Source organism: Heteronotia binoei, chromosome 6, assembly GCF_032191835.1.
Source record: "Heteronotia binoei isolate CCM8104 ecotype False Entrance Well chromosome 6, APGP_CSIRO_Hbin_v1, whole genome shotgun sequence".
NCBI lineage: Eukaryota > Metazoa > Chordata > Lepidosauria > Squamata > Gekkonidae > Heteronotia > Heteronotia binoei.
This window is the reverse complement of record NC_083228.1, coordinates 134,693,749-134,706,036: the sequence shown is the minus strand read 5'-3', so window position 1 is coordinate 134,706,036 and position 12,288 is coordinate 134,693,749. Positions and strand designations below refer to the sequence as shown.

General features: G+C 51.9%; 1 protein-coding gene across 1 annotated transcript in view; it reads left to right on the top strand.

The window, feature by feature from the left end:
- Window positions 1-11,694, top strand: part of LOC132573412 (major facilitator superfamily domain-containing protein 8-like) — a 43,940-nt gene extending 32,246 nt beyond the window's left edge. The window contains exons 11-13 of the mRNA XM_060240913.1: window positions 1,660-1,790; window positions 6,008-6,162; window positions 11,230-11,694. Coding sequence (XP_060096896.1) covers window positions 1,660-1,790; window positions 6,008-6,106 — 230 coding nt within the window. The 3' untranslated portion in view covers window positions 6,107-6,162; window positions 11,230-11,694. The remainder of the gene's footprint in view (window positions 1-1,659; window positions 1,791-6,007; window positions 6,163-11,229) is intronic.
- Window positions 11,695-12,288: the final 594 nt, after the last annotated feature.

Sequence of the window (12,288 nt, the reverse complement as noted above, 5' to 3'; positions counted from 1 at the left end):
ACCCACCTCACAGGGTGTCTTTTGTGGGGGAGGAAGGTAAAGGAGATTGTAGGCAGCTCTGAGACTCTGTCCTTGAAAGGGCAGCTTCTGGGAGAGCTCTCTCAGCCACACCCACCTCAGAGGGTGTCTGTTGTGGGGGAGGAAGGTAAAGGGGATTGTAGGCAGATCTGAGACTCTGTCCTTGAAAGGGCAGCTTCTGGGAGAGCTCTCTCAGCCCCACCCACCTCACAGGGTGTCTGTTGTGGGGGAGGAAAGTAAAGGAGATTGTAGGCAGCTCTGAGACTCTGTCCTTGAAAGGGCAGCTTCTGGGAGTGCTCTCTCAGCCCCACCCACCTCACAGGGTGTCTGTTGTGGGGGAGGAAGGTAAAGGAGATTGTAGGCAGCTCTGAGACTCTGTCCTTGAAAGGGCAGCTTCTGGGAGAGCTCTCTCAGCCACACCCACCTCACAGGGTGTCTTTTGTGGGGGAGGAAGATAAAGGAAATTGTAGGCAGCTCTGAGACGCTGTCCTTGAAAGGGCAGCTTCTGGGAGAGCTCTCTCAGCCCCACCCACTTCACAGGGTGTCTGTTGTGGGGGAGGAAGGGAAAGGAGATTGAATCTCAGCACCTCAGAGCGGCTCACAGAGTGTAAGGCAGGATATAAATCCAATATCCTCTTCTCTTCTAAAGGAGATTGTGAGCCGCTCGGAGACTCTGAGATTCAGATTTGAGGGCAGGATATAAATCCAATATCAACATCTTCTCTTTGGGTCCCTTGAGCTGTTCTAAACCTACTGCTCATCATAGAATTGGAAGGTACCTCCAAGGTCATCTTGTCCAAACCCCTGCACAATGCAGGGAATTCACAAATACCTCCCCCTCCACACACAGACACATATCCCCAATGACCCCTGCTTCATGCCCAGAAGATGTCAAAAAACCTCCAAGATCCTATGCGTAACTGGATGGGAGAAAAATTGCTGCCTGACCCCAAAGCGGTATTCAGCATTTCCCTGGGCCGGATAAGAAAGGGCCACGAGAACGAAGCACTGATGCGACCCTTCCTGCCCTCCTTCTCAGGATCTGCCGAATTCCACAGAATCAGCATTGCTGTCAGGTGGCCATCTGAAAGGAAAGGTCCCCTGCGCCAGCACCAGTCGTTTCCGACTCTGGGGTGACGTCGCTTTCACAATGTTTTCATGGCAGACTTTTTACGGGGTGGTTTGCCATTGCTTTCCCCAGTCGTCTACGCTTCCCCCCCCCAGCAAGCTGGGGACTCATTTGACCGACCTCGGAAGGATGGAAGGCTGAGTCAACCTTGGGCCGGTTACCTGAACCAGCTTCCGCTGGGATCGAACTCCGGTCGTGAGCAGAGAGTTGAGATCACAGTACTGCAGTACCGCTGCTTTACCACTCTGCGCCACGGGGCCACTGATGGCCCTTCTAGCCGAGGAAGGAGGTTTCATTCATCAGTTTCTTTGCGTGCCCTCGAGTTCTTGTATTGCAAGAAAGGGAGCAAAGGACTTCTTTCTCGGCCTTCTCTACCTCATGCGTGGTTTTGTAAGCCTACTGTCACCGCAGAGAATTGTTCCATGGGATTGAGAGACCAGCCCCGTGGGAGAAACCTGACTGCCCCATGGGGAAAGATCCTTGTAACGCTTTCGCACTCCTTTCCCCTGCAGGGTTCAGCCAAGGCCTCCGCCGCTCTGTGGGGGGCGTCGCAACAATCCTGGGGCCGCTGTGGGCCGGCAGCTTGACGGATAACTTGTACATCATGCTAGGAGCCATGATGGTGCTGCTGACTTTATTGACGGTGAGTTGCCGGTGGCGGGAGGAGTCTTTTTGCCAAAGATGAGTGACAAAGCAGAAGGGAAGAGGCCTCGAAGAGTGAGAATATAAGAGAATCCATGTTGGATCAGGCCAGTGGCCCATCCAGTCCAACACTCTGTGTCACACAGTGGCCAAAAATTTATTTATATATATACACACACACACACTGTGGCTAATAGCCACTGATGGACCTCTGCTCCATATTTTTATCTAACTCCCTCTTGAAGGTGGCCACGCTTGTAGCCACCACCACCTCCTGTGGCAGTGAATTCCGCATGTTAATCACCCTTTGGGTGAAGAAGGACTTCCTTTTATCCGTTCTAACCCGACTGCTCAGCAATTTCATTGAATGCCCACGAGTTCTTGTATTGTGAGAAAGGGAGAAAAGTGCTTCTTTCTCTACTTTCTCCATCCCATGCATCATCTTGTAAACCTCTCTCATGTCACCCCGCAGTCGACGTTTCTCCAAGCTAAAGAGCCCCAAGCGTTTCAACCTTTCTTCATCGGGAAAGTGTTCCAGCCCTTGAATCATTCTAGTTGCCCTTTTCTGCACATTTTCCAATGCTATAATATCCTTTTTGAGGTGCGGTGACCAGAATTGTACACAGTATTCCAAATGAGACCGCACCATCGGTTTATACAGGGGCATCATGATACTAGCAGGACATGTGTGGCTTATAGCTCCTGGTCACGTCCAGACTCCAGAGTGGCTTCATCTTCCCACTCTTAACTTGTGTCTGCACCGTTCTCAGAAAGGAGACTCGTGTCATAGGCATGTCGCTGGCTCTACTCCTGGCTTCAGGGATCTTTTTAAAGCTGGGATTTTGCAGATTCGAATGAGATGGGGAGGTGAAGAGACAGGCACTGAACCGGTTCTGTCTTCCTTGATCCTATCAGAATTGCAGAATAGAAGTGGAGAAATACGGGGGAGAAAAAGGCAGGTTCAGAAATGTTGCACAAGGTATGGCAGTTCTTGCAAGCGACGCTTCCTCTAAGCCAGGGGCGGCCAACGGCCGTTCTACAGATGTTTTTTTGCCTACAACTCCCATCAGCCCCGGCCAGCAAGGCCAAAGGCTGGGGCTGATGGGAGTTGTAGGCAAAAAACATCTGGAGAGCTGCCGTTGGCCACCTCTGCTCTAAGCTGTGGAGTCTTGTGAGCAAAAATTCTACTTTGCTGAGCTACTGGCGTTGAAGTTGTGAGCGACTGCGTAAATTAGTGTGCTTTGGGGACATCCTTCCTGAGCGAAGGCCAAAAAAGGTATGAGCCGGAGACTGAAAATCTGTGAGCTAGCCAGGCCTTGAATTCAGCCGGAGCTCACGGGAGCGCAGCTCCTGAACCTTTCTGATGGTTTCCCCTCCTCCTACCTACCTTGTCCTTTGAATAGCAGGTGCAGCTGCATATCAATCCCTGCGTGAGCTCCACCAACTGTTTTTCTACAAAACGACCCCCGGATCAGACCAGTAGTCCCATCTAGTCGAGCATGATGCAGTGGCTGTCCAGTTCCTCTGCACAACCAACGACAGGACATTAGAGGCTGAGGCAGAGGTGGCTCGCACTAACTCGGCTTAGAGGGAGCATTGCTTGCGAGGATGGTGCTCACCAATGCGACAGCAAGCCGGTTATTCAAGTACAACGAGGCATTTATTCAAAAACAGTAGCAGTTGTCAGTCATTAGTTCCTAGTGTTCTGTTACGTGAGAGTTCACCCAAAGATGTCAACATGTATGCTCAGCGGTCCTTTTGTAGAAAAAGAGGTGGTGGAGCTCATCCAGGGATTGTTATGCAGCTGCACCTACTATTCAATGGACAAGGGGGTGGAACTCTCAGGAGGAGGAGGAGGAACTCTGCAGAGAAGGAGGTGGAACTCTCAGAAAGGTTCAGAAGCTGCGCTCCTGTGAGCTCCCACTGAATCCGAGGCCTGCGTATGCTAGAGATAAGTCCAGGAGCATTTTAGAGGACCACCACAATTCTGGGGGTATAAGCTTTCAAACATCCCTTTATCAGATACCACTGAGCTTTGGCTCTTGAAAGCTGATACCTGCCCAAAATCTTGTTGGTCTCTAAGATGCTGCTGGACTTCAGATCTTAGGGATGCCACATAAGAGCCCTGCTGGATCAGACCAGTAGTCCCATCTAGTCCAGCATGATGCAGTGGCCGTCCAGTTCCTCTGCACAACCAACAACAGGACATTAGAGGCTGGTGCAGGGGGGGCCGAACTGTGGCTTGGGAGTCGCATGTGCCTCTTCGCACATATTGCGTGGCTCTTGAAGGCCCAGTGAGCCAGTTTGGAGAAGGCATTTAAAGTTAAAGTTGCTTTCTTTCCACCTCTCCCTCCCTTTCCTCCATCTATTTCCTTTCCCCCTCCTTTCCCCCCTCCTTTCCCCCCTCCTTTCCCCCCTCCTTTCCCCCCTCCTTTCCCCCCTCCTTTCCCCCCTCCTTTCCCCCCCTCCTTTCCCCCCCTCCCTTTCCCCCCCTCCCTTTCCCCCCCTCCCTTTCCCCCCCTCCCTTTCCCCCCTCCCTTTCCGGTTTGGTGTAGTGGTTAAGCGTGCGGACTCTTATCTGGGAGAACTGGGTTTGATTCCCCACTCCTCCACTTGCACCTGCTGGAATGGCCTTGGGTCAGCCATAGCTCTGGCAGAGGTTGTCCTTGAAAGGGCAGCTGCTGTGAGAGCCCTCTCCAGCCCCACCCACCTCACAGGGTGACTGTTGTGGGGGAGGAAGGTAAAGGAGATTGTGAGCCGCTCTGAGACTCTTCGGAGTGGAGGGTGGGATATAAATCCAATATCTTCCTCTTCTTCCCCCTCCTTTCCTCTCTCCTCTTCCCTTCCTCTGATGTGGCTCACAAATATATGGCTCTTACGTGAAGGAAGTTTGGCAACCTTGTAGTGCCAGGGGTAAGTTTTAAATTAAGTTAAGTTTCCCAGGATATCTCCCTTTCTGCTGTAACTTCAGGGTGGAGCCACCAGCTGCAGGCTATTAGGTCCTGCTGGTGGGTTAGAAAAAGAGTTTACCTCTTCCTTTTGGCCTTTGTCTGCTTGCTGAGGCAAGGAGTGGCGGTGACTTAAGGGTCAGCAAGGATACTTTGGAACCCTGGTGGACTGGGCCAGACCATCCCAGAAGAGAGTACCTGAGGGACTCTGGATTGTTTTGGCTTCCTACAATCGACCTGAGGGTTGAGGTATTAACTAGCTTTGAAGCTTTTGTTATTTTTCAATGGCATCGTGTTGGGAGATTATAAAACTTTGTTTAAACCTTTTGTTGTGTCAGTGGCTTGCGAGGCACCAGTGCCAATCGGCCCTACTTAAGAGAAGGCGAACGTGCTAACCAGCTTTGGGTTAGCTGGAGACTGTCAACCCCTTAAGGGAAGCTAGGGCGAATCGGGCCCTCTAGAACAAGCCAGTCTGGTGGCAGCAACCTGGGGCGGGGGGGAAGGCGGAAGAGCGTGGCCTCCAACGTTCCCTCTAAGCTGCAGAGTTTTGTGAGCAAAAATGCGACGTTGTGAGCTACTGGCTTTCAAGTTGTGAGCGACTGCATCGATTAGTGCGCTCTGGGGGTCGTCTTTCCTGAGCGAAGACAAAAACGTGCGAGCTGGAGGCTAACAATCTGAGTTGGCTCACCCTACCTCAGCTTGGAGGGAATGCTGGTGGCCTCCCCCCCCTGTTATTAGACATAGGTGCCCTGGCAGGAAGTCCTTAGGGAGCTGGGAGGTGGCTAGAAGGGACCCTTGGGCATCACACATCCCTCAACGGAGGCAGGATCTTAGGCAGGAGGCATAAGGAGAAAGGAGGGGGGGGGGGGGAGAAAGTGTGTTCCATTCAGTTAAATGTGCTTTGGATTTGTTTCAATAGGGTGGAAGGGTGGAGGGTTCCTACAAAGGGCTTCCTGGAAGAGGTAGAATTTGGAGACTCCTGACTGACAGGACCCCATGTGGGTCTTCTGGAATGAGGCTTCATCATCACTCTAGTTCAGGGGTGGCCAACGGCAGCTCTCCGGGTGTTCTTTTTTTTTTGCCTACAACTCCCATCAGCCCCAGCCATTGGCCATGCTGGCTGGGGCTGATGGGAGTTGTAGGCAAAAAAAAAACACATCTGGAGAGCTACCGTTGGCCACCCCTGCTGTAGTTTGCTGGCTTTGCCTCAGTGAGAAAAATAGGTTCTGGGACTGAATTCTGGCCTCTGTTCTTCTTCCTGCTCCTACAGATCATGGTGGGGCTCTCCTACGGTTATCTGGTCGAGCCGGCAGGAGGCTACATGCCTGTGGATGCAGCAGCAGCAGCCCAAGACGAATGCAGCTCGTGAGAGTACCGTCGATTGGAGGTGCATTGGAAGGGATGGAATAGCTCGCACTTGCCCAGGTAAGAGCAGTCCTGAGGCCACGTCACGTGGCTTTGGAGCCCTAGAAGCCCTGTAGTAACCAGTTGCTGGTCAGAGGATCCGGGATTGCGCCAGGCTCCGGAGAGCTGGACTGCGCTTTGTGGTCATTTTTGATTCTTGAACGATTTCACGTGCTGCTGCAGTGTCTTGTTCTTGGTATCTTGTAGACCAGGGTGTCAAAACATGTGGCCTGAGGACCGGACCAGGCCCCTGGAGGGCTTCTATGAGGCCTGCAAGCAACTCACGGTCCTCTGCTTCTTTCTCTCTCTCTTGCTTCTTTTGGAATCACAGCTTGCTTTGCCAGGCTTGCTCAATCACACGGGAACTACAGAGCAAAACTTCTGTTTTCTCCATTGGTAGAGGCTCCTCCCTCTCCTGGTCCCCTGGGGAGGGAGGGAGGGAGGAAAAGAGCCAGAGCTTCCTTTGCCCAGTTCCCTGGATCCCAGGGAAGAAATACAAAGAAAGCACCTTTCAGACCAACGAGTGCTAAGGTTTTAAGTGTGTTTTATTTTAAGTTTAAAAAAAAAAAAAAAATCTTTAGTTGTTTTTGTGTCCTTTAAAAAGTTTCTATCTCTGCTACTTAATCTTAAATGGGTACACACGCGGCCTGGCCTGACCCAAGAAAGTCTCCTTTAAGCTCACATCTGGCCCTCGCAATGAATGAGTTTTGACACCCTTGAACAGATCAAGTCACGTTAGTCTGTCCGCAGCAGTGGAAAAGAGCCGCGAGTCCAGGAGCAGCTGAAAGACTCCCAAAAGCAGTGGCAGGGGAAGTGTTTTCGTGAAGGAGTGGGCGGTGGCTCGCGAAAGCTCCTCTCCTGCCTCAAATTCGGTTGTCTTTAAGGTGCCGCTGGACCCTTGCTGTTTCCTGTTGGCACCTTGTAGGACAACAGAGGACAGGGGTGCCTTTGTGGTGTATAACTCTTCAGTCTGGATCAGGTGTCTACATAATCTTAGCCAAGAAGATCTTATCAGAATAACTTTCCTGGCTCTCTTTCCTCCCCCCTCACATCTGGATTTGTAAGCTTCTCCTATTTCCAGAGAGCCAGTTTGGTGCAGCGGTTAAGTGCGCAGACTCTTATCTGGGAGAACCGGGTTTGATTCCCCGCTCCTCCACTTGCAGCTGCTGGAAAGGCCTTGGGTCAGCCATAGCTCTTGCAGAGCCGTCTTTGAAAGGGCAGCTTCTGGGAGAGCTCTCTCAGCCACACTCACCTCACAGGGTGTCTGTTGTGGGGGAGGAAGGTAAAGGAGATTGTAGACAGCTCTGAGACTCTGTCCTTGAAAGGGCAGCTTCTGGGAGAGCTCTCTCAGCCCCACCCACCTCACAGGGTGTCTGTTGTGGGGGAGGAAGGTAAAGGAGATTGTAGGCAGCTCTGAGACTCTGTCCTTGAAAGGGCAGCTTCTGGAAGAGCTCTCTCAGCCCCACCCACCTCACAGGGTGTCTGTTGCGGGGGAGGAAGGGAAAGGAGATTGTGAGCCGCTCTGAGGTGCTGAGATTCAGAGAGTAAGGCAGGATATAAATCCAATATCCTCTTCTCCTTCTGGTTGGCCTCATGGGAGGTTGGAAAACTGCCACGGCCATCCCAAAGTCCCTTCTTAGCATCACTGCCCCTTCCGCTTGCTCCCCCGGAGGGCTGCAGACACGAAGCCACTTTTTGCTGAATCAGACTCTTGGTACACTGAGGTCGGTATTGAGTGAGTATTGTCTACTCAGACTGGCAGCTGCTCTCCAAGATCTCAGGCTGAGGTCTTTCATATCCCCTACCGCTTGGCTGTTTTTAATTGGAGGTGCCGGGGATCGAACCTGGGACCTTCTGCATTCAAGGCAGATGCTCTTCCATGGAGCCACAGCCCCTCCCAGAAACACACTGGTATCCACCTATTGCTACCAGTGACCCTCCGAGTATCTCCTGCTGAACAGAGTTGTACTCTAGGATGTTCTAGGCCAGGGGTGGCCAAACTTGCTTAATGTAAGAGCCGCATAAAATAAACGTCAGGTGACTGAGAGCTGCAAGACGGGTCAGATGTTTGAGAGCAGGAAGGAGGGAAAGAGGAGGGAGAGGTGGAAAGAAAGCAACTTTAAAAGCATTCTCCAAGCCACCGGCTGGCTTAGCTTGGACCAATGATTTAAAGGGATAAATGCCTTTTTCCAAACCAGCCAACATGGCGATGGGAGCTTTGAGAGCCACACAATTTGTGTGAAAGAGCCAAACGTGGCTGCAGTTTGGCCACCCCTGCTCGAGGCTGATCCTGCCTTGAGCAGGGGGTTGGGCTAGATGGCCTCTATGGCCCTTTCCGTCTCTTGTGTGACTCTCTGATTCTGCTCTGAACCTGCACTTTTGCTTAAAGCTTCCCTGTAGTTCCTACCCGTGTCTGCTTTGCTCTGGGGTGCCTGTGGGTACTCGGGTTTCGGTCTGGTTTTTATAGCTGAGGAAAGGGATTCTTGATCCTGGATAAAGATTTTTCCCTAACCGGAAGAGGCAGTTCCACCTCATCTAGCTTTTCTGGGGAGCATCAAGGCAAGCTTGTATAGTGAGGCGAAAATCTCTGTTCTGTGTACGAGCAAGCAGAACCAAGCCCCAACGTCATTATCCTTCTTAAAGCATCAGTCAAAACTATAGCAAGAATCATTCAGTCTTTCCACCATAAAGCAGCCCCAATGTCAATGGCTAAAAGCCGCTTTGAGCCCTGATACGAGAGGTTACCGGGGAAGAATTCTGATGAACTGCTGCAGGCACGTCTTATTTCGGCTGAGAAATTTGGCCTGTTCGCTCCCTACTCTTTAAAGAAGACTAACCGGTGTCATTCCCGGGTGTGGAGTGATGGCCCCGGAAATCAGTTTCTTTTGTTCTGGTGCCCGGGGCGCAGGGTGATTTCATCCGTCTTGACCTTTATGGAGTCCACTTCTCGCGTTGCGAGGCTCTGAACAGCAGCTGTGGACTTGTGAAGATCCGACCTGTGGTCTCGTGGTTGGCAAGACCTATTTCAGGAATGGCCAAACTTACTTAACATAACAGCCACATACAATAAATGTTGGATGTTTGAGGGCCACAAGACATAAACAAATATTACATGCTCATCTTTATTAAAACTCTTAATACTTTCTTTGCACTGAAAGTTCAAATACATGTGTATGCGCTTTACAACATGGTCATTCTAAAAGGATGACTTTAAAAAAAAAAAGCCGGGAATAACAGTCCTCATAAGGCCAGCAAAGGGAAAGGTTAGGGAATTATTTTTTAAGCACCAGTGGGAGAAGGAAACACACATTTATCATATCACTGACCACAATTTGCATCATTATGCATCTCTCTTTGCCTTGGTGGGTAATATTTGTTCATGTCTTGTGGCTCTCAAACATATTCTGTTTGGCTCTTACGTGTGCAGAGCTCCCTTCGCTAGGTCCTGAGAACAGAGCCAGACGGCCACCGGATACAGCAGCCTGATTCAGATTGGCTGCTCTTCCATCGCATTTTCATCCTGCCTTTCTCTCAAATAGCTCTCGGCAGGGGTGATGATGTTCTCTTCTTCCATATTATCCATACCCCACACCCTTGTGGGAGAGGCTGGGGGACTGGCCCAAGTTCACCCCGTGAGCTTCATGCCTGCGTGGAGATTTGAACCTGGCTTTCCTTTGCTGTAATAGGATCCCCTCAGCACTACTGCACACTTGGCTGTCATGTGCCGAGGGTGGTGGTGGAGAGTGCTGTAAGTTGCAGCTGACCTACGGTGATCCCACTGGGTTTTCAGGCCAAGAGATGGAATTTCATAAGAACATAAGAGAAGCCATGTTGGATCAGGCCAATGGCCCATCCAGTCCAACACTCCATGTCACATAAGAACATAAGAGAAGCCATGTTGGACCAGGCCAGTGGCCCCTCCAGTCCAACTCTCTGTGTCACATAAGAACATAAGAGAAGCCATGTTGGATCAGGCCAATGGCCCCTCCAGTCCAACACTCTGTGTCACATAAGAGAAGCCATGTTGGATCAGGTCAATGGCCCATCCAGTTCCAACACTCTGTGTCACACAGTGGCAAAAACACACACACACTCTCTCTCTGTCTGTCTATCTGTCTCTGTCTGTCTCTGTCTCTCTGTATCTCTGTCTCTGGCTCATAGCCACTGATGGACCTCTGCTCCATATTTTTATCCAATCCCTTCTTGAAGCCGACTATGCTTATAGCCTCCACCACCTCCTGTGGCAGTGAATTCCACATGTTAATCACCCTTTGGGTGAAGAAGTACTTCCTTTTATCCGTTCTAACCTGACTGCTCAGCAATTTCATCGAATGCCCACGAGTTCTTGTATTGTGAGAAAGGGAGAAAAGTACTTCTTTCTCTACTTTCTCCATCCCGTGCATCATCTTGTAAACCTCTCTCATGTCACCCCGCAGTCGACGTTTCTCCAAGCTAAAGAGCCCCAGGCGTTTCAACCTTTCTTTGTAGGGAAAGTGTTCCTCTCTCTGCATAGCAACCCTGGACTTCCTGGGTGGTCCTCCACCCAAATGCTGACCAGGGCCAACTCTTGCTTAGATTTGTGATCTGATGATGATGATGATGATGTTGGATTTATATCCCGCCGTATACTCTGAATCTCAGAGCGGCTCACCATCTCCTTTCCCTTCCTCCCCCACAACAGCCACCCTGTGAGGTGGGCGGGGCTGAGAGGGCTCTCACGACAGCTGCCCTTTCAAGGACAGCTCCTGCCAGAGCTATGGCTGACCCAAGGCCACTCCAGCAGCTGAAGGTGGAGGAGGGGGGAATCAAACCCAGTTCTTCCAGATAAGAGTCAGTGGACTTCACCACCACCCCAAACTGGCTCTCAGGGTTAGCCTGGGCTGCCCAGGTCAGGGCAAGAGATCAACAGGGGGTGGTTTGCCCTTGCCTGCCTCTGCGTAGCAACCCTGGACTGCCTGGGTGGTCTCCCATCCCGAGATCTGTAGGGTTTTTCCAAGGCAAAGGGACGTTTGGAGCAGCAAGACAAGAGCCTTCCATCTCCGAGAAGCCTGATCTGATTCTTCTCCCGCTTCCGTCCTCTTCCCATAGGTGTCCTCCTGGCTGGATCCTGGTTCCACGCTGTCGCTCTTCTTGCGGGACGAGAAGCGGGAGAGAGCTTGCGTCCTTCCGGAGAGTGGCGCCCAATGCAGCTGATGGCTGGACTTCTTTTCCTCTCCCTTTTTTCACATCCGGATGCCGCCTCCTCTGGCCGCACCTGCCTCGGTGGCCCAGGCCTGGGTTTAATGCTGCTGTACGTGGAACGGCATACCCTTCTGCGTTCACGCCGGCACCCTCTTTCTGGGCTGCCCTGGGTACTGGCGAGCTGTTGGCTCTGGTCGCAGCAGCCTCAGGATGGGGAGCGCCCTTGTTTCTCTCTGAGTGGAGCACCCGTGCCCCCCCCCACCTCCCGTAGTCCCTCTCTGTGATTCGGTCGCAGCAGCAGTTGCCGCTATGCTGTCACATGGCGGTAGGAGCACGGCGGGGCCTCGAGGTAATAAAGGGCTGCGAATGAAAGGAGTTGGCCTGCTTAAGATCTTTCCCTCACGGGCTCCTCTTGGAAGCAGGCAAGCGGGAGCGGTACGGACGCAAGGACAGCCACGTTGAGCTGTCTCTGAAAAATGCGCACAGGGGTGGAGAGCCGCACTTGCGCCCAACTCCCCCCCCCCCCCCCCCTTGCATGTCGTATGTCACGAGCGCTGTGTCGGAACATGGAAACTGTGTGGTCCTGTGTTCCGAAACATCCTTTCCTTGCTGAAAGCTGAGTTAGTAGCCTAGGGCAAATCTGTTGGCTCAGGGGAGATGCCTCGTCGTGCCCAGAGTCCGGCCTGGCATACGGAAGGGAATGCTAATTTCCTTTTAATTGAAGAAGAAGAAGATATTTGATTTATACCCCGCCCTCCACTCCAAAGAGTCTCAGAGCGGCTCACAATCTCCTTTACCTTCCTCCCCCACAACAAACACCCTGTGAGGTGGGTGGGGCTGAGAGGGCTCTCACAGCAGCTGCCCTTTCAAGGACAACCTCTGCCAGAGCTATGGCTGACCCAAGGCCATTCCAGCAGCTGCAAGTGGAGGAGTGGGGAATCAAACCCGGTTCTTCCAGATAAGAGT